At 41.6% G+C, this 27,539-nt stretch overlaps 2 protein-coding genes across 18 annotated transcripts in view; both read left to right on the top strand.

Annotated features, from left to right (window-relative positions):
- NRXN1 (neurexin 1) overlaps positions 1-27,539 on the top strand; it is a 1,201,358-nt gene that overhangs the window by 395,827 nt on the left and 777,992 nt on the right. The window lies entirely within an intron of this gene.
- Positions 18,077-26,451, top strand: LOC102569071 (ubinuclein-1). The gene has a single exon (XM_014601110.3). It carries the CDS (start codon positions 18,418-18,420, stop codon positions 21,814-21,816), a length of 3,399 nt encoding a protein of 1,132 aa, XP_014456596.1. The 5' UTR covers positions 18,077-18,417; the 3' UTR covers positions 21,817-26,451.

Below are 27,539 nucleotides of genomic sequence, written 5' to 3'. Positions count from 1 at the left end.
GCTAGCTTTAGCAAAGAATTTTTGCTAAACATAAGGCCTAATCCAAAATAGAATTAAATTTCTGGGGGTCTGTTCATCTTCTTCAAAGGTGTCAAATTAATTCAGTGCTGCAGGCCAGATGAGTGATGTGGAGCTGGTCCACAGACTGGATTGAACCAAACCAGACTAGTACCACAGACCAGCCCTGCCAGCCATTCCAGATCCAGGGAGTGTCATGGAGCAGCTGGAGTGGGTGCCATGTGTGGTATGGTCCTGCTGCATGACCCCAGAGCCACCACCATAGTAGTCACATTCAGCAGGGCCCTGGAGCAGCACACAGTGGCCATTCTGCTGCTCTGGGGTGGGAGCTGGAGCAGATACTGCATATGGTGTACAGGGCCTTCTGGAGTGCCCTGCATACTGGCCATGAGTCTAAGACCCACGGGCAGCACAAGAAGAAGGATTATCTGACTCCACTGACTGGATCGTTAACCCCCCCAGTCTACTTGTATGAGTTTTGAGTCAGGCTTTTGGGCCTTAGGGTTTTATGAAATCAACATTTCATTTCTGCCTTCTGAAATAAACATGCACGCAATGAAAAAACCCAGAAAGACATCCCCTACCACTACCAAAAAATAAATACCAAACCTAGATTCTGATCTTCGTTTTGCACTCCTATGGTATTAGAGATTGATCAGGGTTAAATTCCTTGTCTTGATAACTATGACAAGGTTGAGGAAGTAGAAGGATTGTGGGTTAGGCTACATGGGGGGCAAGGAGAAAGGGATTTGGTGGTAGGGGTCTGCTACAGACCCCCACACCAAGGGGAAGAAATAGATGCGGGGCTCCTGAGGCAACTCTCGGAGACCATAAAAGCTAAAGAGGCGGTAGTCATGGGGGACCTAAACTACCTGGACATCTGCTGGGAGACGCAGACAGCAAGGTCCCATCGCTCACGCAGGCTTCTAAACAGGACCTCCACCTGACACAGGAGGTGCATGGTCCCACTAGGGGGAATGCCATACTGGATCTGGTATTGGCAACAGGGGATGACATGATAGGGGACCTCCAGATCGGTAGCCATTTGGGAGACAGTGATCACCTAATAATAGAATTCAACATAAGACGTCGAGTGGGTAAGGTAACTAGTAGGGTGAAAGTGCTAGACTTTAGGAAAGCTGATCTCAATGCACTCAAGCGATTAGTCAAGGACGCACTGCAGAATAGGAGTTTTGAAGGGATGGGAGCCCAAGAAGGGTGGCTGTGCCTTAAGGAAACGATCCTTCGGGCACAAAGCAAGACGATCCCCGAGCGAGGCAAAAGAGGGAAAGGGGCCAGGAGTCTTCCATGGCTGACCAGAGAAATCCAGGGCAGCCTAAAGGCCAAAAGGGGAGCACATAAAAAGTGGAAACAAGGTGAGATCACTAAAGATGAATATACCTCCTCTGCTCGTGCTTGTAGGGAGGCAGTTAGATGGGCCAAATCTACCATGGAGCTGAGGATGGCAACCCAAGTAAAAGACAACAAGAAATTGTTTTTTAGATATATTGGGAGTAAAAGGAAGGCCCAGGGAGGAATAGGACCCCTGCTAAATGGGCAGAAACAATTGGTGACAGACAGGGGGGACAAGGCTGAACTCCTCAACGAGTTCTTTGCCTCAGTGTTCCTAAGTGAGGGGCATGACAAGTCTCTCACTGGGGTTGTAGAGAGGCAGCAGCAAGGCGCCAGACTTCCATACGTAGATCCTGAGGTGGTGCAGAGTCACTTGGAAGAACTGGATGCCTTTAAGTCGGCAGGCCCGGATGAGCTCCATCCGAGGGTGCTGAAGGCACTGGCCGACATCATTGCAGAGCCACTGGCAGGAATATTCAAACGCTCGTGGCGCACGGGCCAAGTCCCGGAGGACTGGAAAAGGGCTAACGTGGTCCCCATTTTCAAAAAGGGGAGGAAGGAGGACCTGGGCAACTATAGGCCAGTCAGTCTCACCTCCATCCTTGGCAAAGTCTTTGAAAAAATTATCAAGGCTCACATTTGTGAGAGCCTGGCAGGGCAAATTATGCTGAGGGGAAACCAGCACGGGTTTGTGGCGGGCAAATCGTGCCTGACCAATCTAGTCTCTTTCTATGACCAGGTTACGAAACGCCTGGACACAGGAGGAGGGGTGGATGTCGTATACTTAGACTTCAGGAAGGCCTTCGATACGGTATCCCACCCCATACTGGTGAACAAGTTAAGAGGCTGTGATGTGGATGACTACACAGTCCGGTGGGTGGCAAATTGGCTGGAGGGTCACACCCAGAGAGTCGTGGTGGATGGGTCGGTCTCAACCTGGAAGGGTGTGGGCAGTGGGATCCTGCAGGGCTCGGTCCTTGGACCGATACTCTTTAATGTCTTCATCAGCGACTTGGACGAGGGAGTGAAATGTACTCTGTCCAAGTTTGCAGATGACACAAAGCTATGGGGAGAAGTGGACACGCCGGAGGGCAGGGAACAGCTGCAAGCAGACCTGGTTAGGTTAGACAAGTGGGCAGAAAACAACAGGATGCAGTTCAACAAGGAGAAATGCAAAGTGCTGCACGTAGGGAGGAAAAATGTCCAGCACACCTACAGCCTAGGGAATGACCTGCTGGGTGGCACAGAGGTGGAAAGGGATCTTGGAGTCCTAGGACTCCAAGATGAACATGAGCCGGCAGTGTGACAAAGCCATCAGAAAAGCCAATGGCACTTTATCGTGCATCAGCAGATGCATGACGAATAGGTCCAAGGAGGTGATACTTCCCCTCTATAGGGCGCTGGTCAGACCGCAGTTGGAGTACTGCATGCAATTCTGGGCGCCACACTTCAAGAAGGATGCGGATAACCTGGAGAGGGTCCAGAGAAGGGCAACTCGTATGGTCAAGGGCCTGCAGACCAAGCCCTACGAGGAGAAACTAGAGAAACTGGACCTTTTCAGCCTTTGCAAGAGAAGGTTGAGAGGCGACCTTGTGGCTGCCTTTAAGTTCATCATGGGGGCACAGAAGGGAATTGGTGAGTATTTATTCACCAAGGCACCCCCGGGGGTTACAAGAAACAATGGCCACAAGCTAGCAGAGAGCAAATTTAGATTGGACATTAGGAAGAACTTCTTCACAGTTCGAGTGGCCAAGGTCTGGAACAGGCTCCCAAGGGAGGTGGTGCTCTCCCCTACCCTGGAGGTCTTCAAGAGGAGGTTAGATGAGTATCTAGCTGGGGTCATCTAGACCCAGCACTCTTTCCTGCTTATGCAGGGGGTCGGACTTGATGATCTATTGAGGTCCCTTCTGACCCTAACATCTATGAATCTATGTGGAAACCTGCCATTAATTTCTGTACTGCAGTAGTATCTGTATCTAGTTGTCCCTGGTGGCCCCCTTCACTAACTTAAGAGTCGGTCCACTTGCTCTTCTGCTTCCAGTTAATGAGGTTCACTGGGCAGAAGAACTAATTGAGGTTAGTATTATATGAGTTGTTCATATTGCAGTAGAGGTTCCAAGGACCCCAAGGTTGGTGTCTAGTTGTGTCTGGCATTACACGAATGTGTAGACAAAGAAGGGAGAAAAGGCAGAAATAGAAGTCAAGACCATGGAGGGCAGTGGTAGGCTCTGACTTGATGAAAGAGGGCTAAGCTACTGTAGTATAAGAGCCTATATATGGGTAGTTACTGGAAAAGAGCCGACTTGGAATAAATCCACATCCTTTTCTTGCTTCGAAGTAATGAGTTTGTGTGTAAATACTTTATGTAGTTCCTTTTTTATAGATAAATCAGAAACTAAGCGAGAGTTCCTTGGACAGAGTGAGACAGTAGTTTCAAATTCCATGGGTTATGACAGGATTTTTAACCAGTGATTGTTATCCATGCAGTCCTATGAAATAGGAATTTTGTGCGCCAAATGCCATCAACGCCACCACACCAAATGAAAAATAAACAGTAGATAAATACATACTAGGGAAAGTCAGTGGATGCTGGTTGGTGGTTCAGAAATAAAGTAAACTGAAAATGTCTGCCATTAAAATTCTGTTTAAACAGTTGTACTACTGAAATTCTGTTTAATTTGAGTGTAGAGGTGTGAGGCTGAGTGGAGATTTTAATACACTTTAAACACAGCATCCCATTAGTACCAAAACTGAATCCTATAGGGAGCACAGTCAAAACTGTCAGAGAATCTGTAGGGAGTTGGAGCCTTGAGGAACAATGTAGATAACAATTATAGGAAGTTTCCTTGATTGACAGGCACAATAATTCCCTCTCTCTCTAGAAGTTCAAAAAGGTTTAAATAACTTTATGAATGTAATAACTAGCGTGATGTTTTAGGGATGACTTATAATGTTTTCTGTGAAGAACACTTCAATTTTAATTAATTTTAAGGTATCCAGAGTCGTCATCAAATGCCTTTAAAGGTCTAATGCAGTATGTTCAGTGAAATCAAATACAGTGTGTACTGCGCATTGACTGTTTGTACTCATTTTCTCAGGGTGTTATAAAATTGCCAGAGGTTTTAGGAAAGTAAAAATATATGTTAGCAATCCAACAGAAACATCAGGTTGCAGAAAAGGCTGAATTACTAGTTTCATAATGCCAGTATTTTTTGAGTGTACGTTGCCTGTTACTCTAGTTACTGTGCCATACAATTTTCATAATGTATCAAGAGTAAGAACCAAGTGCCCTCTGGGGCTGTGTGTCTAAACAACTGATGAATAATTACTGTGGACCCTTGAGGCATGGGCCAAAAATAAAGTGGCTATTAGGAGCATTTGTATTTATGAGATGAAGCAGATGATTCGTTATTTTTGCTGTAAGGAGGAACCAAAGTACATCGTATTTCTTCTCCAGGGTAAAAAAAAATGGGAGCTCTTTATTATACCTGCATTACCTATAGTGTTTTTCAATGAAGGTTCAAGTTGTCAATGTAGTTTGGCACAGGACTATTGACCTGTCTGAAAACTCCCAGCTAGAGCCACTGCCATGTTTTGAAGCCCCAAAATAGCATTCAAAGTAGAAACAGTCACTCTATGAAGTTACCTCTCCAAGGCTTTATACTGTCAGTGGTAGGAATCATTTATTGACATAAACCTTATATTTCTCATCTTCTATTATGTGCCCAATAAATCATCTTTTGGACTACTGACCTTGGAGGTAGATATCCTAGAAGTAGGGATGAAAATAAACAAGAAAATCCACCCGTGATGCACTGAGGATTTAATTATGTGGCTTCTCAGTTTTAAAGCAAGTTGGTCTGGAGGAGATACCGCATATCTTCAGAGAAGAATAAAAGTAGGGCTGTGTGAAATGGCTGTATTTCGATTTGGTTTTGGATTTGGCCATTTTGGAGGAAGGTGATTTGCTTCAGTTCTTTGGATCACTGTCCTGTTTTGTTTCAGCTGCATCTGTTTTTCCGAATCTCCTCTGAATCTGTTTTAAACAGACTGCAAAGGAAGCTTCTCATGGCCCTACCCAGCCAGGTGGGGCTTAGGGCCAGGGGCTGCAGGGCCCCAGCAGGGAGCAGGACAGGGCCGTGGGTGGCTCATCCAGGGGAGAGGGAGGGCCCTTGCCCTCCGTGCAGGTGAGGAGACTCCCACGTGGATCTCTGATCCCTATCATGCCGGGTCAGGGCAGGGAAGGAGCGCAGAGCTGTAAGCAAGCCTGCTGGTCCCTGCCATGTGACAGATCTGCGCTGGGGGTCTCTTCACCTCCACTGCCCGCCCCGCATTGCTCCGGCGACATGGGGCTGCACAGGGTGGGCAGCAGCGATGATGAGACCCCGGCGCGGATCTCTGCTCTCGGCAGTCAGGTCATGTGGCAGGGCAACCCTGGCTCTGCCGGGAGCAGAGATCTGGGGCTGCAAGGGGAAAGGCAGCGGCAGGGAGGAGACCCCGTGGTGGATCTCTGCTCCCTTCAGAGCCAGATCGCGCAGCAGGGATTGCCCAGCCCCCCCCGTTCGATTCTCCAGCTCTTCCCAGGGGACGCAGGCCCCCGGATCTGTGCGCTGGATTTCAGCTGGCTGCCACTGCAGGCTGGGGCCAGCAGCAGCACCACCGTCTTCCCAGCGCTTGGTGTGGGCTGCGCTGAGTGGCTGCCACTGGCTCCAGCCTGCAGCAGCACCCTGCTAAAACCCTCTGTGCAGATCAGGGCCCGGGCCCCCGAGGAAAAGCTCTGGGAATGATCAGAGAGCTGGAGAATCAAACCGGGAGCTACATGTCAATATCAAAGCAGTCCTTCCCACCCACCTCACTTCCCCTCTCTCTTCTTACTTTTTGTTTCCCTGCAAGCCTAGCTCCAAAACTCTGAAATTCTCCAAAACATTTTGGAAATGTTTCGGAGCCTTCTGATTCAATTTAGATGTGGTGTTTTGGGAACTGAAACACCTCCAAAATGAAACAGCTGCTAAAATTTCACACAGCCCTAATAAATAGATTGATGATGCTAAAGCTAGCCACTACACTTAGAGAACAAATTATTAATGGTGGAAAAAGGGGATAGTGGCCAAACATGAAAACTGCCCAATCCTTTTATATTACAAATGTGTGGAGAACTTTCTGCTCTTTGGTTTAGCAAATAGTTGTTTCTTTCAGTTGAGATCTTGTCGGTCTTTTTCTCCCCACATTTTTCAGCTTAAGCTGAGTGTTACTGTTGAAGTTTTTTTGATTTTTGTTATTTGCTTTAGTTTTAACGGGCATAAAACTCTGACATATTACCCCCAGGAAAATGTATAACTGAGTTCTAAAATACTTCTTTTGGCATTCTTATTTAATTAAAAGCAGTAATTAAAAGTTGTACCTGACAAATGAATTAGTAATTTGAATTAATTATCTACATCTTTTGACATTAGTAAATTTTCTTAGGAGGGGTATGATTCAAATATGACTGATATTGTGTTGTGTTTTTGTGAATAACATTGTACAAGACATGAACAGATTTACTATACTAACTTGAAAATAATATTCTGTGGAAAGTATACCTGCTCTTATTTTTTATAATACTGTTCCTCCCTACCCATTTCCCTCTTTGGTATATCATATCTAAATTCTGTGTTTTATGTTCCTAAGGGCATGGACTTTTCAGTTTACCTTTGATGTAAAATACCTGATGTATTTTAGGTATGGTGACCATCCATTCCATTTTTCCTGAGACAGGCTCAGATTTTGGTGGCTGGTCCCAGGCATGGGGCACAGATTAAAATGAATATCCCAGGGACGGGGTGCAGTCTGAGAGGGAAGTGGCATGGTACCCCAGGAAAAGCAGCCAAGCAGGCTGCCCGTTGCAGCATACCACTGCACCTCCACCTCTCCCTGCAGCATGCCTCTTACTTTTGAAGGAGAAAAAGAGGGATGGGGGGAGAGGAGGCAGTGCCCCAGATGTCTCATATTTCCCACTGAGATGGATAGTCACCCTACTTTTGAGAGATTCATAAGTAACCAGACAAATTATCTTTTGTGACTACACTGACTTCATTGGAATTATGGCTGTAGAGAATTTGGTCCAACAATGACAATAAGTTTTTTGGACCTCTAGTATCATCACAGTCCAACTATTTATTTTTACACATTCTTAACAGAGTTACTTCAGGATTCTATAAAAGCTCTATTGATAGCATCTCAGTAGGGACACTTCCTTATAAAGAATTATTAACGATTTGGTGACTTCTGAAGAAATAAAAACCAGTAGGTAATACTAGTTGGGTTTTTAAAAAATAAAAAAAACCCTAAAGGAAGAGCACACGTAATCTTGATTGTTTTTCCATGTTATAAACGTTTTCTCAGATTTTCCTGAGTTTGATGATGAGACTTAATCTTTGATTAGACAGTCCTTATACAATTCATGTCTTAAAAGATTGCTTAAAAATACTTCTAGGTATTAACCAGCTTTTCATACCCATTGGGTGTACCTACATAAGATGTTTACTAAGTCTAACCTTACTATGTTAGAGTAAACTAATTTACTCCACAGCAGCATAATTCTTGTAAATGCAAGTGCTATCCTGCTGTTGAGTAAAAAAACTCAACAGCAGCCCATGTGTAGACTCTGGAAGGGCTGGCTGCTGCATGAGGGTACTTTTGTGCGGGGACTGCCTTCCTGCTAGCCCCATGCTGAAGCTCCCTCATGCTGCAGCCAGCCCCTCCACAGCTGTTGACAGGGACCAACAGTTAATTACTCCCAGGAGAATGTTCAAACAGCACACCCATGAGCAATAAAATCCAGAGCAATAAGCTCTGCAGTTTATTCACGTACCTTAGTAACACGTGTAAACACAGCCATTGTGCCAAATAAGTTATTACACATTTAAAATACATAAAAGTATTTTACAACAAAATATTTAGACCCAGTATACACGTGAAAACTATTTCCATACATTTACAATGCAGATGAAATAATGGCTACTAAATATAGGTCCATCAAAACAATACCTTTTTGGTACATCAAACCCATATTAAATTAATACATATGGAAAAGGAGAGTACGTACAAAAGAAGGAATGCTGCTCTTCACTGAGATGCAAATTCAAGAAAAATAAATATTAAAATAAATGTGTGATATCTTCTAAAAACAAATGCTTATTTTGCAAGAAGCAAAGATTTTGATGGTTGATGCCTTATTATTGAACTAAGATTTCGTTCACAAAAATCCTTTTCTCTTGCATATTTCCTGGGCCTTTACAGGTACAGCATCACTCTAACCACCACCACAATTATTTTTGTTGTTTTCACTGAATAAGGTTCACACAAAAAAAGGTGTCTTAATGCTGTAATCCTGCACTGAGCTAGCTACCTGCAGATATATTCACATTAAGTCCATAGGTATGGTTACTAGTGTAACTAGGCCTGGGGAAGAGAGGCATCTGTCCCAGGTGCCAATTTATCAGTTGCACCAGAATGACATCCTAGTCTCCCAGTGTCCACATTGCAGCAGCATACCCATGTAGGGAACTCCAAAATAGTCCCTAGCTGCTGTCTCTAAGAACAATTGGGAATTGTTTAGGAGTTTCTGATGTTGGTAAAACTTCTGTCCCTCTCCACCCTCTGCTTATGAAACCATGCATTCCTTTGCTGTCCACCAACTCCTAAAACCCATGTGGACCCCTCCCTGCACAGGTTTTGCCCCAGGTACCAACTCTGCTTGTTATTCCACTGGGTATTATAAAAACAGGGTGCTAGTACAAGTCTTGTTTTTCCAAAACACTGACCATTGACATGGGAACAGCTGAATACTTTGGAAAATCAGTTAATTTGTTTCTGTAGTTTAATTTAAATCAATCTTGACATTGATCACATTGACAGTTACCTGTAATAATTCATGGTTCAGAATTTGTCCAGATCACAATGCTTTTACAAATTGAATGGAGATGTACCCAAATGTTAGGCCCCAAGCCTGAAGTGCCTAACCACATTCACCTTTTTCTTACGAATTACTGCAATTTTAAAATGTTGTGCGTGTCCCCCCAAATTTTTAGGAACTGTGGCACTCCATGTATTATAGTTCCCAATAAATCTGTCTTATTCCTGGTAAATTTAACAGTTTGTAAATCCTGATTTAAGTTCATTCATTTCTAAGAACCATTTGTAGTTTTCTGAATTCTGAAATTAAATAATGTTATGAGTGTCCATTTTAATTTACTAAATGAAAAATGAGTGCTACTGTTGCTTAATGTAAGATAACTCTCATTGAAGCAAAACTAATATATTGTTAATTTCTTAATATGCAGGGCATACTCTAATTTGTTGCATTTTCAATTGCATGGATTGTAGACAGAAAAAAAATGGATGCACTGAATATCAATTTATAATCTTAGTCCTTCAAACCATTCATTTTTTTTCAGTAGGGTTTAAGAATCCCTTCCATAGTAAGTAAATTAGATTGACCTTAGTTAAGTTTGTATTTCTGTTTTCAATAAACATAGTTTCCACTTTTTTTTCTGTAGGACATAAATTGAAAAAAACCTTCTGTTTTGTTGAGAACTAATTCAGGTATTCTGGGGCCTCTCCCATAGTTACTGATTTAATGAGAACCCAGAGCAGACAGAAAGCAGAAATAGCTATGCCTACCTGTGCCTCTCAGCAGGAGCTGCTATGTTGCAAGTCTAATCTCAGAGACACAGGAAAGAAAATGAGAGAGACGAAAAGTCAGGCTGAGGGGAAAGAAACTTAAAATTATTAAAGGTAAGGCTGGTCTAACTGCTTGTGGGCAGAAAACTTCCCTTCCTACTTAAAATAAAATTTGCATAAGAATCTTAATCTTAAGAAATAAAGGCTTTATGTGTATTGTGAAGACATCTGAACCATGTTATATGAATTTTGAAATAATAATTATTATCATTATTTTGAAGAATATTATATTAAAAAGTCCTGGATTTGCTTTCAAATATCTAATCCTCACTCTTTCTCCCTACTTCCTCTTGCTTCTTAACAGTAAATTATGATCTTGCTTTAAGGATGTTCAGCATTTCATTATGAAAACTAACGTCCCAGCAATGCGGAGATTTGTGTACACATTGATTTTAAGCGGATGAGTGGTCCCATTGGTTTCAGTAGAATTGTTTGTATGCTTATAAAGGTCACCACAAGAATAACTATTTTCAAGAACCGAGAGTCAGAAGAATAGTCCTGCAACTCATTGCTGCTGCTCCTAAGGAAAAAGATGTTCTTGTGGTTACGAGGCAAGACTGGGACTTGGGAAATATGATTTCCGTTCCTTGCCCTGCCACGTCTGTGTGTCCAATGACTTCTCAGGCCAGATGAGTGGCTTGGGATTGGTATGTAGACCAGACTGGATCCACATTCTGGATCCAGTGCATGACCTGGAGTGGCTGACGTTGGTGCTGCATGCAGCATGGTCCTGTCCTGGCTGCTCCAGGGCTGTGTTGCATGACTCCAGAATGGCCACCGTATGCTCTGGGGCCACTCTACTGCTCTGAGATATGAGCTGGAGTGGGTGTCACATGCAGTGTCTAGGGCCATCTGGCATACCTTGTCCATGGGTCAGCACTCAGAGTCAGATACAGCTCCACAGGCCCACAAACTGTATCTCTGACACCCCGTGGTATACCCCATTCCTCAAAGTGACTATGAACTGGGCTGGAGTCACTACCTTCAAATATTATTAATAACACCATATTGACTCCGAGATCAAAATATACACTTTCTGAAAGACACTTAAATGTTAATTTGGCATTACAATCATTTTTTATTTTCAGTCTAGTTCTACTGTGGATTATTCTGGTTTTTTTCCCAGACAGCAGCACGCTCCCATTCCATTATGTATGATTGTTCTTTATTTCCTCTCTTGAAGAAATAAATGCATATAAAATCATATTTCATTGTGTAAAATGTAGCAAACAAAATAGTTTTACCACATCTATGATTTATAAAAAGGTAAATTAAATTTTGAAAATTGATGAAAAGCCAGTAAAAAAAATGCTCCTGTTTCTTAAAGTACTGGAACCTGAGACCAGGTTATCCTCCAGATAAAAGTTGGTATAGTCTAATAGCTCCCAAAATCCAATTAACTACCTATGTTTTTTCATGTAGTCACAATGACTTTAGCTGGATCACAGAAATATAAAATAAAACTAGGTTAGCACAGTGAAGGTCAAAGTTGGCAGCCCCCACCTGCAATTGCTTCCCAACGATAGGCCTTTTGAACTCTGCTGCAAAGGAAGTTCCAGATCTGGAAAGCACAGGTTATTATGCACAATGCCGTTCACCATATGATCTATAAATAGAAAACATATTTCTTTTTTCTAAAGCCAAAGAACTATACAGAGTATATTGCTGTTCAGGATTTTTCCAGGGTCCATTTTGGGTGGTTAGAGAGGATGGGCATATAAAATCATCTAACATTTACATCTTGTTGTTACCAGTACAGTATTGTAGCAAATGAAGTCTGTGCAAGTGTCAAGGCAGATAAAGCACTTTCCAATCCTTTAATTCATTGGAACTACTTGATTATCTGGCACTTCTTACCTGTGACAGTTAAAGGTAAATCCCAGACTGAATCTGTGGCTTCCTAGAAAACCGACAATGCTGCTTTGGCTGTCTATTGTGCCAGACTATTCAGAGATGCATGTCGTGTCATTTGAACCATAAGCCCCATGAGAGTGAGCCAAGGAATGGCACGTGATCTACATAGCATCTCAGACTAATGCCTTTTCTGTTTTAAGAACCTCTGGGACCCTATAAAGACTCTTTATGATCAATTTTCTAAAAGGAAAGAGTTGCTTGACTATTTTATTCTACAAAATGATTTTAAAGGATCAGGTTGTGGTGCAGCGAAAAATGCCACAAATCTTTTGTTTTTACGCCTGCCTCTTTTTTCTTTTTTTTTTTTATTCATGGACTCAGAGAATCTAGTAATGGAAAAAGACCTGTTAAGTTATTCTGCAAAGCACTGAACGCCATCAGCGATAATACTTTCAATTCCCAGAAAAGGAGATGCTTCCTATTGCTGCCTGGCCCATTGCAGACTGAGGCCTTAAACCCATTCTTTTGTAAAGGTGCCATTCTTTCATATATTTTATTCCTTTAGTACTTAATGAATATGAAAATCTCTGTGTGGATTTTCCAAGCCCCTAATTCTGTCAACACATGCTTAACAAGGAAAAAAGTCACTGTATTACTCCAGGCAATCTTCTCATTAAACTGATGAGTCTAGTTAAGGGCTATACTTAAGCTTAATTTTCTATGTGGATAGGGCCAAGCAGTGTTAGGAAAATCACATTTGCAAGTCATATGTGAAGCTCAGCCTACACTGGGCCTCAAAGGCATCCCAAGTTCAGATGGCCACACTATTCAATTCAAGAACATGGAGCACACTGTAGCATACACTTGAAAGAAGGTGTATTTCTGCAACATACTGTCTGAATGGTGGCCAAATTGTACCTGTTTTCTTATACAAGTAATTCCATCCTGGTGGTTTTTATTACAAGGAAAATGCTACACCTTCCCATCCTGCTTCGTTCCTTTCAAACCCAACTCAGCCTCTTGAAAATATTACTGCTGCTACTAATAACAGTAATAATAATAAGCTGTTATGCATACAATGCTGATGCATCAACCTTCACCATGCATCCTTGGAAGGGTTATGATTATGCAGTGCTTATGTTAACAAGAGTCAATTAGCATCGGAAAATTATTCCTTGTTTGTCATTGTGTCCAAACTTTAGGATGTGTGCTAATCCCATAGTGGTACATAGTACCATAAAATAGAAAAAGATGCTCAGTTAGCGTGTTAATAGTTTATTAGTACTGGAAATAATGCTCTTTCTCAAACAAATGAATTAGTTAATTATGTATTTTTTTCTGATCAACTAACATAACGTAAGATTTAGTTTACAAAGTTTTTTTATTCCACAGATAAAATGTGAGAGCTGTTAATAGCAGCTCAGTCAAAGCAGTTTGTTTTTTTTTTAATGTTCTCTTCAATTTTTTTGTTTCACTGACTTTTTTCCAGCATCGTAACTCAGGACAATGGGACTATCTGTGAAACATGGGTATTGGTGAATGTGAGAAAAGGTAGAAAAACTTAACTAGGGTTGAATTGTAGCTTTGCCAGAAGCATTGAGCAAGGAACCTGGCATTGGTGATCTGTTCCTGGACTAAACCAGGAAGCAGGTTTTATCTCCCTGCTCTGTGACTGCTTCCCAGACTGCCATTTGCTCTGAAATGGAAGTCTTATACTGGGATTACACTCTCTGGAGCCCTGCTTTTACTTGCTGCCCAGAAGCCTATAGTTCAGGTAGCCAGCAAAAGAGAGGCCACTATTTTGTCTATATCTTGTATTAGTGAAAGATACATACATTACAGACAGGAACAAAGAACCTCCCAAGTTTTATTGTGAAAGCACCTGGAAAGCTATTGTATTTAAAAGTATGCATAATTCTAAGGTTATGATGCATGTGTGCTTTCTTGAAGCATTCTGCCATTGAAATTAAGTATATGGCTTTTTGCTATAGGAATAGGGAGATGTCTGTGCGCCTCTGAAGGGTAATTCTGTTTCTATACTGGGGGCACCTGTGCACCCAGAGGGGTAATGAATCATTCCTGAACTTTTGTCAGGTAACTCAGAGTTGGTTGCAAGCTGCATTTCATTCAACCACTAGATGAAATAAAATTCTGCCCCAAATATTTTAGTCTGGCATAAGGAAAATGGAATGTGGACTGTTTGTAGCTGCCCAGTATAATACCCTGAAGATATCTGAGGATCAATTTGAAGATGAGCTTTGAACCTACACCCTTGCATGTTAATTGATCGAATGCTCACCAAAGTTTAGGCAGACAAGGTTCTTTGGGTGAATCTGATATCTTTTATTAGACCAACTTAAATACTTGGAGAACAATTTTTAAGCAAACTTTCGGGTTCAAAAACCCCAAATTTAGGGGAATTTCAGAATGGATCTCTGTTAAGTTGCCTTCATGGGTAATCAAACTGGCATCTTCAGGGTGCTACTTGTGTTCTCTAGAATACAAATCAAAACCCTTACTTGAGTTCTTTTAAATAGGTACAGGTACTTATGTGTTGTGTTTTTTCTTCATTTAAAAGGAACATCTTTAAAACTGTGATAAGCCTTTAACTTCTCTGTTGTGGTATTCAAAGTAATTATATGAAAGATATTATCATTATACAGTGAATTACTCATGTAAGACTTTCCAATTTTCTTTTTAATGACACAACTAACCATAGCAAACAGGTCCATTTACTTTTTGGTTGTAGATGAGCCAGTAATAAGTAATAATATCGCTAAATAAATAAATAAAACCATACACCATCCCCACAGAACCTAACGTGCATTATCCCATTTCTCCCCCTTTTCTTCCCCTCCTTTCCCCGCCTAATCCCCACTCCCACCCATCTATTTTCTGAAACATGGCCTAGCTAAAAGCTTTAGAAAATAATCTCATCTGTAATTAAATAAAAGAAGGTGAACACAAGTGAAGGAATTGCATAGTCTCCAGGGGCTAGAAATGGGTTAAAATTGCTTTTCCAAAGTAATGGAACACTTTCATTTCTTGGTGTTTCCTTTTGAATCCATTAAATGTATGTGTGTTAGGGATGGAGAGTAGCGAGATAATGCTCATCCTGTTTCTTTCTGAGATAAGTGGCAGAGACTCACAAACATTCAAATTAAAGAAATTTGAGATGGGAATTAATAAATAAGAACACTTTCATTTTTTTTCTGTGCGTATCTATAAGTGTGTGATGATGAAGGGTGTACCTGAAAGCTTGCAAATAACTTTTTTTCTAACTATTTAGTTGGTCTAATAAAAGATATCACATCTACCTAGAGAACTTTGCCTCCCACACCCCTCCCCCCCCCCTTAAAATAAGGGAATGGAGAAGTTGTAAAAAAGTTCCTCCTAATTTACCCCTGCTACTTCAATAGGTATGGCAAACGATTCTCCAATAATTATGCCACTAAAATGTCTGTTTTAACCAGGAAATGTTTGAGTATACAAGATATATAGCTTTTAGTTGCTTTTAGTTTGATTAGAAAATATGATGTCATATATAGTGGCTTTTTATGTGCAATAAATAATGTTGTAGCAATAGATAACCATATTGAGACTTGTAAATAGACACTATGGTTTTCCAACAACATATCTGAGAATAGGGAGTCAAATGTGTTTTAGCAAAATAATTTCCCCTTTTCTAATCCATTCAGGAACCCCTCAGTATTTAGGATATGCCCCTGAGGAAAAACTGGATTTAATGGATAAGGGATAGTAGTAGAGACAGCATCATTTTCTCCATTAGCTCCATGGAATTTTTTAATAAACTGATACGTCATCTGTTTCTGCTACATAGAGAACTTTGGCCTGCAATGCTGTCAATCAATGCCTTTCATAAAAGTATACTTTTATATAAAAGTGTAATTTCAAAAATCATTGGTAAAGATGACTCCTCACAGTGCCAAAATAAACTTAACTCATGCTGGACTAATGTCTTATATAGGTTTTATTGCACATTAGGTTGACTGTATGTGTTATGTTGCTTAGGGTAAAATTTTATAAAGGGCTTATGCATTGTTCACATTTAGAGGGAAAATAGAGATATAATATAACGTAAATGGTTACCTAGTGCTTATAATGGCTAAATGTACTTTTGTTTGGCTGGCTGGTTGTATTTTCTAAGTAGGGCATGGAGGATACAATACTATAGTACTTATAACTTCTGCAGACCACTTTAGGATATGTTGGGGCTATCCAAAAAAGCTTAAGGATTTGAGGACAACACTGAAAATGTTTTACAACATGCACTATGCCTTTTATGCCCACATTATTCATCCACAAAATAGTCTGCAACAGGCCTTAAAATTTTCTGTGTGTTCTGGAAAGGAATTAAGCCTGAATAAGCTACTGTAGAAGCAGCTGGTGATCGAAGGGAGTGGTCCTTGTATTGATACTTATGCAAATTACAGTGACCCAGAATGACTGTGGCAGAGCAGAAGCCCTTCTTCTTATCTGTAAGTTTAGGAGAATGAATCTCTTCAAAATTTTCCCTGTAGATTCCATTACAAACAAATTCTGTTTGTGTTTTGTGTAGGGGAATAAAGATGGCAATGTATTTCTGCTTTATAATGTTTAAAATAAAATAAGCATGGCTTACAAAACTACTTAGTTTCCTGAGTGTAGAGAATATGCTGTTCCTTTTTTACTGAATTCAAGCATTACTCTGTTTTGATGATACAGACCAGAGGTGAACAACCTTTTGCTAGTGCAGACCACTATTTGAGACCTGCACCCCACCATGGGCCACAAGTCTACACCTGCCAGAGCAGTCACCTATCTGTACTTCCCCATCAATTCCCCAGTGTTAGATTAAAACTATTTGCAGACCATATCCAGGCCATAGGCCATTCAATGCCAACCCCTAGTTTCCCTACGACTAATAATTATTTGGGCATGATAATATATATATATATATATATATATACCATGGGTTGGTAACATTTTTGGGCAGAGTACCAAAAACCCCCACATCCTTGACTCATAAGATGTTGGTGTGCTAGGGGCAGATGGTGGGGAACCTGTGAGAAGTCCAATCCTTGTTATCAAGGATCCTTGTCAGTGCAGCTCCAGCCCCTTCCCCACATCTGTCCTGAGGTGCATGTGCACCTGCCACCAGCAATGAGCTGGGCCAGGGCTCTGCAGACCCCAGTGCAGCTGCTTGCAGCCTCATGGCTGCCTGCTATAGCCTGCTCAGGCTCTAGGTAGGCCCTTGCTGCCTGCCACGGAGCCTGGACTGCTCACAGATGCACTGGGGTCCAGCCCAGCTCATTGCTGGCAGTGGGTGCATGCATGCCATGAGGCAGACAGTGGGGAAAGAATCAGGGCTACAGTAGCACAACAAGGACTGGGCCCTTCATAGCTCCCTTGCTGTCTGCCCTGGGGAGCGTGTGCCAAGCAAAACACCTTTGCATGCCATGCTTTGGCATGCATGCCAGGGGTTCCCTACCCTTGCAATACAGCATTATAAAATACACCTTTTGTTTGGAAGAAATGTGTGATAGCTTAATACAGAAACTAAAGTTGTCAAAACTTGGAGATCCATTCTAGGATGGCTCATCATGACAAGCATCCTTGTTTTCTGATGCATTTAGTGGCTTCTCTGACTCACAGTGAGGTATGAAAGTTAAAAATGTGATGGCAGACAGATGGCTAGTTTCTGTGGTACAGGATGTGCATCAGCCTCTTTCTGCCACTATGAAATAGACTACATATGGGTGGTGGAGACATCTGGTCAACATCCAACTGATGGCACTGGGAAAAAAAGGTGAATTAACTGAGGAGTGGGCAGAGGTGGCCAAACCAGTAACACCGCTAACAATTTGGAAGCCTTTCATAGGAAGCAGTCTCATGAGTGCTGCTCTTTTGACATGGATGTGATCTGGTATTGGGATCAGATACTGGTTAACATGTCAGTGCCTAGCAGTGTGTTTGGGTCGTCTCCTAGCCAACCAACTGCCAGTGAGAGCAACGTTTTGATGCAGGATGCAGTAACCCAGAGCAACCTTTATGATGCAAGCATCTTGGGTCAGAGTAGAACTTTGGCTCGGTGAAGATTTCTCTCTTCACCAGCTCATTTTCTCTGGTCTTCAGTTCATGGAGGTGGTGTTGCACAGCGCTAAAAGGTGTAACATTACGGATGGACAGAAGTTAAGACATAGGGGACTGCCACTTCAGAGGTATTTCTGCTCAGAAGTTCAGCCCCTCTTTGATAAATTCAGCTAGCTTTCAGAGGCCTAGGTTTTGTCATCTCTCAAGGAAACTGCCAACCCAGCAACTTGGACAGTGTTCTCCTTTATCCTTAACATCTCTCTGTAAGTTCTTCTTGCTGAAATCCTCTTTTATGAACGTGAACAAGATTTGATCACAGCTTTCCTGAACAAGTGGAAACTATTCCATGACAACTTCTGAGACTTGGTTATAACCATGACAGAACCCAAGAGGGCTCAGTTCACTACTCTCTCAGGTCCACTGAGCAGTAATTTCTTGAGAGAGGATATGGCAGGAGCGGAGCAGCCACAGACTTGTGAGCCAGCAGTTCGCATCACACTTAATCTTTTTGAGCCTGATGATGAGAGGTTTCCAGAGTTTTTCTACCCTGAGCTTCTTGAGAAAGCTCAAAGTGCTTCACCGGGAGCCAAGAGGAAATACCCTGATGATTCCTTTGATGATGAGGAAAGAGAAAAACATGAAGTGGAAGCTCCTGCCCAGGAGTTTGAAGAGAACTATGGTGGCAAGAGACGCAGGACAGACCGTTTGCAGGACTTGGTGGATATAGGATATGGGTATGATGAATCAGATTCCTTCATTGATAATTCTGAAGCATATGATGAGTTTGTTCCAGCTTGTCTAACTACAGAATATGGAGGATTTTACATCAACTCAGAAACATTGCATTTCCACCAAGCATCAGATTCAGAGAATGATTATTTTGAAAAGAAAAAGAAGAAATCTCCCAAAAAGCGGAAGTCAGAACAAGGAGATGAGAATATGACAAAGAAAAAGAAGAAAAAGAAGAAGAAAAAGAAGAAGAAAGACAATTCTTATGACCAGAAAAAGTTGAAAAAATCCAAGTTTCCTAAAGCTGGCTTCAGGGTGCTGAATGTCAGTAAGGAGGAGGAGAAGGGGGAATCTTCTGGAGTGCTGAGCATCGAGGAGGTGCTGCACAAATTTCAGAAGGAAGAGGAAGCTCAGACGAAGAGAGGAGAGCAGATTGTAAAACACTGCCCAACCGAACCTCCTGCCCCACTGGAAGTGTCTGATCCCTTGCTCTTTTGCCATGCCAGTGACAATGCTTTGTCTGCTGCTGGTACAGACTCATTGACTGATCTAGACATTGAGTGGCTCCCCAGTGAGTCTACAGAAAAAAGCCCCTGTCATGATGCAAAAGATGGAAGTGACCCTTCTGGGATAGGTTTGGAACAGAAATTTAAACAGCCACCTTCCCTCCCAAAAGGACTACCCACTCCACTGGAAAGATGCATCAAGGAATTGATTCATGCTGCCATAGCTGCAGAAGACAAACAACAGTTCTTCACCCAGGATATCAATAACATCATAATAGACATAGAACTGCAGACCCAGGATCTGACCAGCCAGATCCAATCTGAAGTCTATACCTATCTGGCCACCTTTCTTCCTTGCAGCAAAGATGCTCTGGTCAAGCATGCCCACAAGCTTTATGAGTGGAGTGAATGCCTAAAGGACCCTCTCCAGAAACTGAAGGAAGCTATTGGCAGGGTAATTCCAGAACAGATGGCAAAATACCAGGAAGAGTACCAAATTCATACCCAGGCCAAGTTCGCTAAGATGCTGGAAGAGAAAAAGGAAAAGAAGAAAGACTGGATTTGCTCTGAGGTGGAAGAAGACCAAAAAAAGGGAAAAAAACGGATCATTGGACCACGAAAGAAATTTCAGTGGAACAAAAAACTCAGGGAGCTGGTTCGCCATGTGGTGAAGATCAAAGTGGACATCTATGAGCTTGAGAAGAATAAGGCTCAATCTCTGGCAGATTATTTGAAGACTTTTCTAGAAACAGAAGTGAAACCCCTCTGGCCTAAGGGCTGGATGCAGACCAGTACACTGTTAAAGAAAACAAAGAGTGTGCATAGTCACCTGACATCCATCCTGGTAAAGAAGAAAATGATGGCTCCTCCAAAGGTGAAAGTGAAAGAATGTTCCATTAAGCCAGATAAAAATATGTCTGTTTCCTTGCCATTGACCCACTTGAATGATGCAGTTTCTCCATCTCTGGAGCCCCAGGGAGCAGGCCTGGGCATCAGGACCCAGACCAAAGAGCTCTTGGCTCTCAGCGCATCCCAAGTACCTAATAGTGCTTCCAGTCTGTCTGCCATCAGTATGGGTGACTCCCTGGATGAAAACTTAATTCATGACCCAACCTCTTCGTTGGAAGCTGTCTCTAAAGAGCTGGCTATGCTGAACAGCAGAGTGAACAGGAGCCCTGATTTCACCCTTCCCAGTCCACCAAAGCCTCCTTCAGAGAACATCATAACTCTCGTCACTTCAAAGAACAGGAATTTTCCTAAATCCAGCTCTTTGCCTTCCTGGTCTCCTGATAGCTCTCTCCAGTCACCTCTCAATTTCCTGGATCAGCAGGCACTGGAATTAAAACAGTCCTTTCAAGACAAAAAGCCAGAAAGTTCCAGTTACAAGGAACTGCCCCTCCAAGCCTCCCCTAGTAATATACTCCCCAGTGCATGCCAGGCCAACCAGAACCATCATAGCCTGCAGCAATCAAGCCATGAGCTCCAACTATCAACATCTGTGCCAGCCACCCAGGTGAAGGACTTTTACTCAAGCAACAAGCAGCAGAAAAACGTTGCATCTTCAGCTCCATTCATTGAACTGCAGAGCAGCAAGTCTGCCTCCCCAGTGCCCCAGTGCTTCCGCCTCCAGCAGGTCAATAAATCAGCTCTGAGATTCCATTCCTCCGCTTCATCAGATGGAAGCAGCACCCCAGCTGTGATCAGTTCTCCCAACACCCCAGGCTTTTCTGTGCCAACTCTAAGCTATATGGGGAAGCACTCAGCTAGCTCCAGCTCTTCAGGAGAATCCAACAAATCTTCTTTCATTTCCAGGTCCCTTTCTACACATAGAGCTTCTTTCAGCAGCTCCTCATGTGATGCATCTTCAAACCAGAGCTTCTCCTCAGGGAGCTTTCTCCCTGGCATGCAGACATGTTTCCCAGAACAGACCCCCGGCTGCTCATCCCCAAGCTCCACAGTGAAGAAAACTCCAGTCTCCCAGAAGTTGATTCTAGTAGCACCACCTAGTGGACCAAATGGAGGTTCAAGTACGGGGACTCAGGGAGTAGCCAAGTTACTGTTCTACATGCAGCCACCTGTAGTTAGCAGTGCTCCATCTTCGGCCTCTGTTCCAAAAGAAACTAGTGGAGCCAGGCTGCTAAACCGCTCTTCTTCCGTAAGTGTACTGCCTCCCTCCAGTGGGTCCAGCAATATAAAGTTTCCAGGTGTTCTGAGCTCTTCCCCAGGGGGAATTGAATCTCCTATCCATTCCTTCCCTCTTAACACTATCTCCAGCTCAGGCACCTCTCCCAAAGCAGAAGTATCAAAGGATGCCATAGTCACAGGTCTTGCCCCAGGATCATTCCACCATGGCCCTGGCCTCAATGTATCTCAGCTTCATGGCAAAGGTTCAATGTACAGCAGTGGAAGTTATGACTCCTGGAAGGGGAGGAGCTCGCACCAGCACAAGACAGACTCCCAAGGAACAAATAAGAAAGGCTCAGTGCTGACTCCAGCACGTTTTATCTTTTCCTCACAGCAGCAGAAAGAACTGAACTAAGGGAAGAATTTCTCAGCACCTACTTCCAGGGGCTTCCCAAAATGGGCCCTAGCATGACTTACCTTTAAAGAAGTGCCTGTTGAATTGTTCCACTGCTTTCACCCGTCATGCAACCCTGGCACTGGAATTCATCGGAAATTGTAGGCATCCCTGAGCTATGTGGGGAAGCACTCAGAGATGGTACATCTTGCAAGAATCTGAGCACCACTGGCCCATCACCTGTATCTACCCCTGCTATGTACTTCCTACCTCCATTACCTTCTCAGTGTCCCAAGGGAGTATGTGAAAGGTGCTTATTTCTATTCTAGCTTTACTTAGACAACTCTCTCATTGCCAGTGCTTTCTGAAAATATTGACTCTGTTCTAATTTTTCAATTGTACTATAAAGCTGTGCCAGAGGTGATTGGAAAATCTAGTACTTCCTCTGTGGTTAACATAACAAATCACCTGATATTTATTTCTGGAGGAGAATGAGGACTCTTTAGAGATGATTTTGGATGTGCACAACAAAATATGAAATGATTCTACATCTTTTTTTTTTCCTTTCCTCCAAAGGGATACTCTTTTTTTTTAATGCTCATTACCTTTGAATCAGATGGGACACTCCTCAGCATGTCACGTGTACAGGAAGACATAATTCCAGTGCCTTTATGACGTAGCACAAATGGACTAATGACACATGTTTTGAATGCTCTTTTACCTTTTTTTCATCATTCTGTATTTAAGATGCATTCATTTTATTTAATAGCACTTTGTTATGGTACATACCAAGAGCTGAACTCTTAGGACTTAAATGGTGACTTGGTTACTCCAGGTCCAGTAACAAATCCGGCAAAATCACCATTTTGTATTTGATTTGAACTTGTGCAAGTGGGTTCCAGGCCTTCCTTATAAGCCATTTTTACTAGCGTCTTAAGTACTGATCTCTGGTGAGCGGAGAGAATAATATAGATTAACAAAGGTTGCTGCTGATAATCAAATGCATTCCCATAAATATTGCTCTACTTGCTGACTTCTGGACTAAAAGAATATTCCTTTTCAAAGCTGCAGAAATGGCAGATTGGCTAGCTTGGGAGTGTAGTTGGTTTAGCTTTAGATCTGTGTGCTAACCTCACTTTCTTTTTACACCCCCTTTGGATGTGTGTGTAAATTGAAGGCAGTCTATGATTCTCAGATGCAAAACCCTCTTGAACTGTAGTTGCAGTGTTGTGATATCTGACACTGCAACCAGGTTTGATTTATCTGGGCTTCAGAAAGAATAGGACTGATCCATTAAAGAAACCATACATAAGCTGGCGAATCCCCTTCCAGTGCTTCAGGGGGAGTTCTGACAAGAGTATATATCAGCAAACAGTCATCCTAGTTTTCTCTATTAAATAACAGAAATGGGAGAAAGAGAGAAAGAAAGAGAATGAGCCCTTGTTAGTTGGATGAGGAATATACTTAGATTGCAGTTGTAAATCAGTCAGGTTTCTCTAAACTTTGCTGAGTTTCACTGAGAGTATTTCAGAGGCAAGTGAAAATTTTGGGTTAAACAACCAGAAAACTATTTTCATTTGTTCATTCTAAGATATGTATTTGGTGCAGGCAGTGCCGTTAGAGAAAAGCCATGGACACTTCATTATGTACTTGTGTGTAACCAAACAGATTAAAAAAAAAGATGTTTGTTCTGTTCCTGTATGCAAAAAACATCCTCCAACTACCTAATTTGACAGGATAACTTAATGTATGCTTTTTAAAAGCATTTAGTCCTTTACACTTGTAATCTTTGAAGATGAATACTAATCCCACACTGAGGTTAATTGGCTTCATCAGTTTCATGGGAACAGGATTTGGTACCAAATAGTTAGTATTTTTGAAGACAAGTCTCTCTTTTTTATCTTATGGTTGCTCTAATAGTGTCATTTTCAAGGACCCTTCAATTTTTTAATCAAATTGAGGTATTTTGAAGTTTCCTAGTTTTTTGTAGGGAAATGATTTCACACTTTATTTCCAGACCTATTGAAGGCATGTTAGGTTGTTTTCCAAAAATGCTAGTCATTGTTTAAAATCTTAGCCTAACATACAAACAATGAAATAGCAACAGTTATATTTTCAAAAGCACCCACCCAGTAAAAGTATTTGACTATTTTGAAAACTAGGATTCGATGCACAGAAATGTTGTGTGCACAGAAAACAGAGAATTTAGAATGACTTGAAAACATTTGACATTTCTGAAACTCAAGAATTGGGTGACTGATTTGTGGGCCCAGAATAAAGTCCTGGTAAATGAATTAACATTTAAAACATTGTTGCTGAAAGGTTAGTGGAAAGTGAACTAATTCTAATTGAGAAGAGGAGCAAATCCATTCTGCAGGATTCTAGGTTACAGAGAGACTGTGTTAAAAATGTTCTCAGTAAATTTGAAAGTTTCTAACATTTTTCTGGTTCAAATAGGTTCAAAGCATATTGTTTCATCAGTTTTGGGGCATTTTTTTTTTCTCTTCAAAGCTTTGAGACAGGCTGAGAACTTGAAACCTTCCTTTGGACGGTCAAATCTCAAAGATTTTTTTTTTCTATTTTAGAACAATGTATCTTGAAAACAAAATGAATGCACTTCCACTCACTTGGACACAGTATTTAGGTAATCAGAGCACTTGAGGTGCAAAGAAAGAGGAAGTCTGTCTGAAAAAAGTATCTGTATCCTGAGGGATTTCCTCATGGTCTCCTTAGTTGCCTTATAGCTCCAATCCTGGGTTGTGTGATTTCTCAAACACCCATCAATGCTATTTGTTTATTTGGGCAGAAATAGATTCATTCTGGTGAAATCCAGGATACTTGAGGCAAATCTCACATTCGCTTTAGTAGAGCTAGGATTTTAACTTCTGTTTCTTCTCTTGCATGGTCTGAGCCAGCTACAGGGACTGATGTCTGGATCCTAATCAGGAGTTATATTCTGTAAAAGCACATAGTAGCTTTGGGTTGCATATAGACTTTCAAAATCTGATATCACTGGAGTGAAGCAATTTAGACTGCTTTGCTTCAGGGTCTTTATTATTGTATTACTGTTCATTTACATTGTGTTATATTAGTGTTCTCACAAGTTGGGTTCCTTCAAAAATAGCATGTTCATGCATCAGCATCTACATTTTTAAATTCTGAAGTACCATGAATGATCTTTGAACTTACACAACACAAAGCAATTCAGTTGGGAACTTGCTTGGCTCTAACATTTGAGCAGATTTATTTATACAGTCTGCCTTCATGGTCTGAAGATTTGTATAGCAGCATATCTAGTTTCTGCAACTAGATGATTATCCTTGTGTCCATTTAACTTTGCTATGAAAACAGAATTTTTTAAAATTAAAAACAACAACTTATGCCTTTTTATTAATTTCTGTATGTACTGGTATAGATTGGGTTGTATAGACTCCACTGCTGTCAAAGTGGGCAGATTATCTCTCTATTGACTTCAGTGGACTTCAGTAGTATTAAGGCCAGAATTATGAAGTCCTTAATGTTCTCCACAATTTGTAGGCTAGGCCCTATATGTGTCTGTGACTTATGGGGCTGGACAGAGAGAACAGAAGGTTCTGTGTGTTTCAGATAGACCTCTTTATTTTTAAGAAGATTTTAGTTGTGGAAGTGTTCAAATAATTCCATCAAAACATGTACATTGTTCATTTTAAAAATCCCCAGTTTCCTGGCTGGTATAAGCAGATGATGAAGAAGGGGTCATTTCTGAACCAGTGTCCTCAGTAGACAATGGACAAGTTCTTCTCAAAAGCTGAAGTAAAGAACTGTACAAAGGAAAGATTCTTTTTTTTAATTGGTTTTACAAAACCCAGGCAGCATCTTGCATGGTTCTGAGAGCCATGTACTGATAACTTAAATATTAATTTACTTACACATGTTTGGTAAAGAGTAGTCCAGTAGGGCTTTCTATTCATTTAAATTGTCATGAGATTTTTGTTGACGTTAGAAGGAATATCGTAATATATATATGTAACTAAATAGATTCTCCTTATAGTGCTAGTGAGTCTGTGTCCCCATTTTTCTTTTACTTTTTTCATCTTGTTCTATAAGAATATCTGAGAATCAGGAGTCAGATAATGGGGTGTAGAAAGAGAAGCTGATTACTATGCAGTCATAAAATTAGCATCAGCAGATTAGGATTATCAGAAGTATGGTGTGTTTCTGGTTGCTATTGCGGACTTCTAAGAAAGGAAAGAGCTGTGTCCCAAAGCTCCCAACCAGTTGTCTCCAATGGAAAGTGAAAAGGATTAGCATCTACTATGACGAATTCGGTGCCTCTTGGATTCAGCCCTAAAGATTTCCCTTTGACTTCACTGGGATTGCAGCAGGCCCTAAACACTTGAAATTACTTTACTTCTAAGTCAGTGATGAAACTTCCATTGACTTCAGTTAAACGGAGGAATAGGTTTTAAGTGTGTAAATAAAAAATAACTTTTTCTGCATTGCAGGATGTATGCAAATAAAATATGGTTACTGTCTGAGACCTATATGTGATACAAAAAGACATTGGATCAGTTTATATATATGCAGACTGTAGTATTGAAGATATGCATCACCTTCTATGAGATAGAGATTATATGGTAGACTATTGTATTCAGAGAGAATTCAAAATAAAAATATGGTAAGCAATTATTAATGATTGTACTATGTTGTATTTTTCTGTGTAAATTATATTTTACTGATTAAATAGAATACATTTTAAATTTTTTTAAGTGACTGCCATTCATTTTTAATGCTTCCTATGGAAGAATAAAATATCGAGTCAGCATTGAAAGTAAAAGATAGAAGTCACAAGCTGTTTCACATTCCCTCAAGACCATAGAACTGTAGGAAGTGAGGGTTGGAAGGGACCTCAGGAGGTCATGTAGTCCAACCCTCTGCTCAAAGCAGGACCATCCCTCACTAGGTCATCCCAGCCAAAGCTTTGTCTAGCTGGGTTTTGAAAACCTCCAAGGATGGAGCTTCCACCACCTCTCTGGGTAACCCGTTCCAGTGTTTTACTATCCTCCTAGTGAGAAAATTCTTCCTAACATCTAACCTAAACTTCCCTCTCTGCAACTTGAGACATTGCTCCGTGTTCTGTCATCTGCCACCACTGAGAACAGTCTTTCTCCATCCTCTTTTGAACCCCACTTCAGGTAGTTGAAGGCTGCTATTAAGTCCCCTCTCAGTCTTCTCTTCTCTAGACTAAATAAGCCCAGTTCCCTCAGCCTTTCCTCATAAGTCATGTGCCCCAGCCCCCGAACCACTTCTGTTGCCCTCTGCTGGACTCCCTCCAACTTGTCCGCATCCTTTCTGTAGTGGGAGGCCCAAAACTGAACACAGTACTCCAGATGTGGCCTCACCGGTGCTAAATAGAGGGGAATAATCACTTCCTTTGACCTACTGGCAACAGACCTACTGATGCAGCCTAGGATGCTGTTAGCCTTCTTGGCAACAAGGGCATACTGTTGGCTCATATTCAGCTTATTTTCCACTGTAACCCCCGGGTCCTTTTCTGCAGAGCTGCTGCCCAGCCAGTCAGCCCCCAGCCTATAGTGGTGCATGGGATTGTTCTGTCCTAAGTGCAGGACTTTGTACTTGTCCTTGTTGAACCAACAACAAAAAAAAGTGTCAGGTGTACTACTTAGGGCCATGTGTGTATGTATGTGCCTGTGTAATACCTAAATTACTGTATTTATTGAAATTCAAGATTAATTTATATTTAT

The sequence above is a fragment of the Alligator mississippiensis genome, chromosome 1 (genome assembly GCF_030867095.1).
Source record: "Alligator mississippiensis isolate rAllMis1 chromosome 1, rAllMis1, whole genome shotgun sequence".
Lineage (NCBI taxonomy): Eukaryota > Metazoa > Chordata > Crocodylia > Alligatoridae > Alligator > Alligator mississippiensis.
This window is presented reverse-complemented; position numbering and strand designations above follow the sequence as displayed.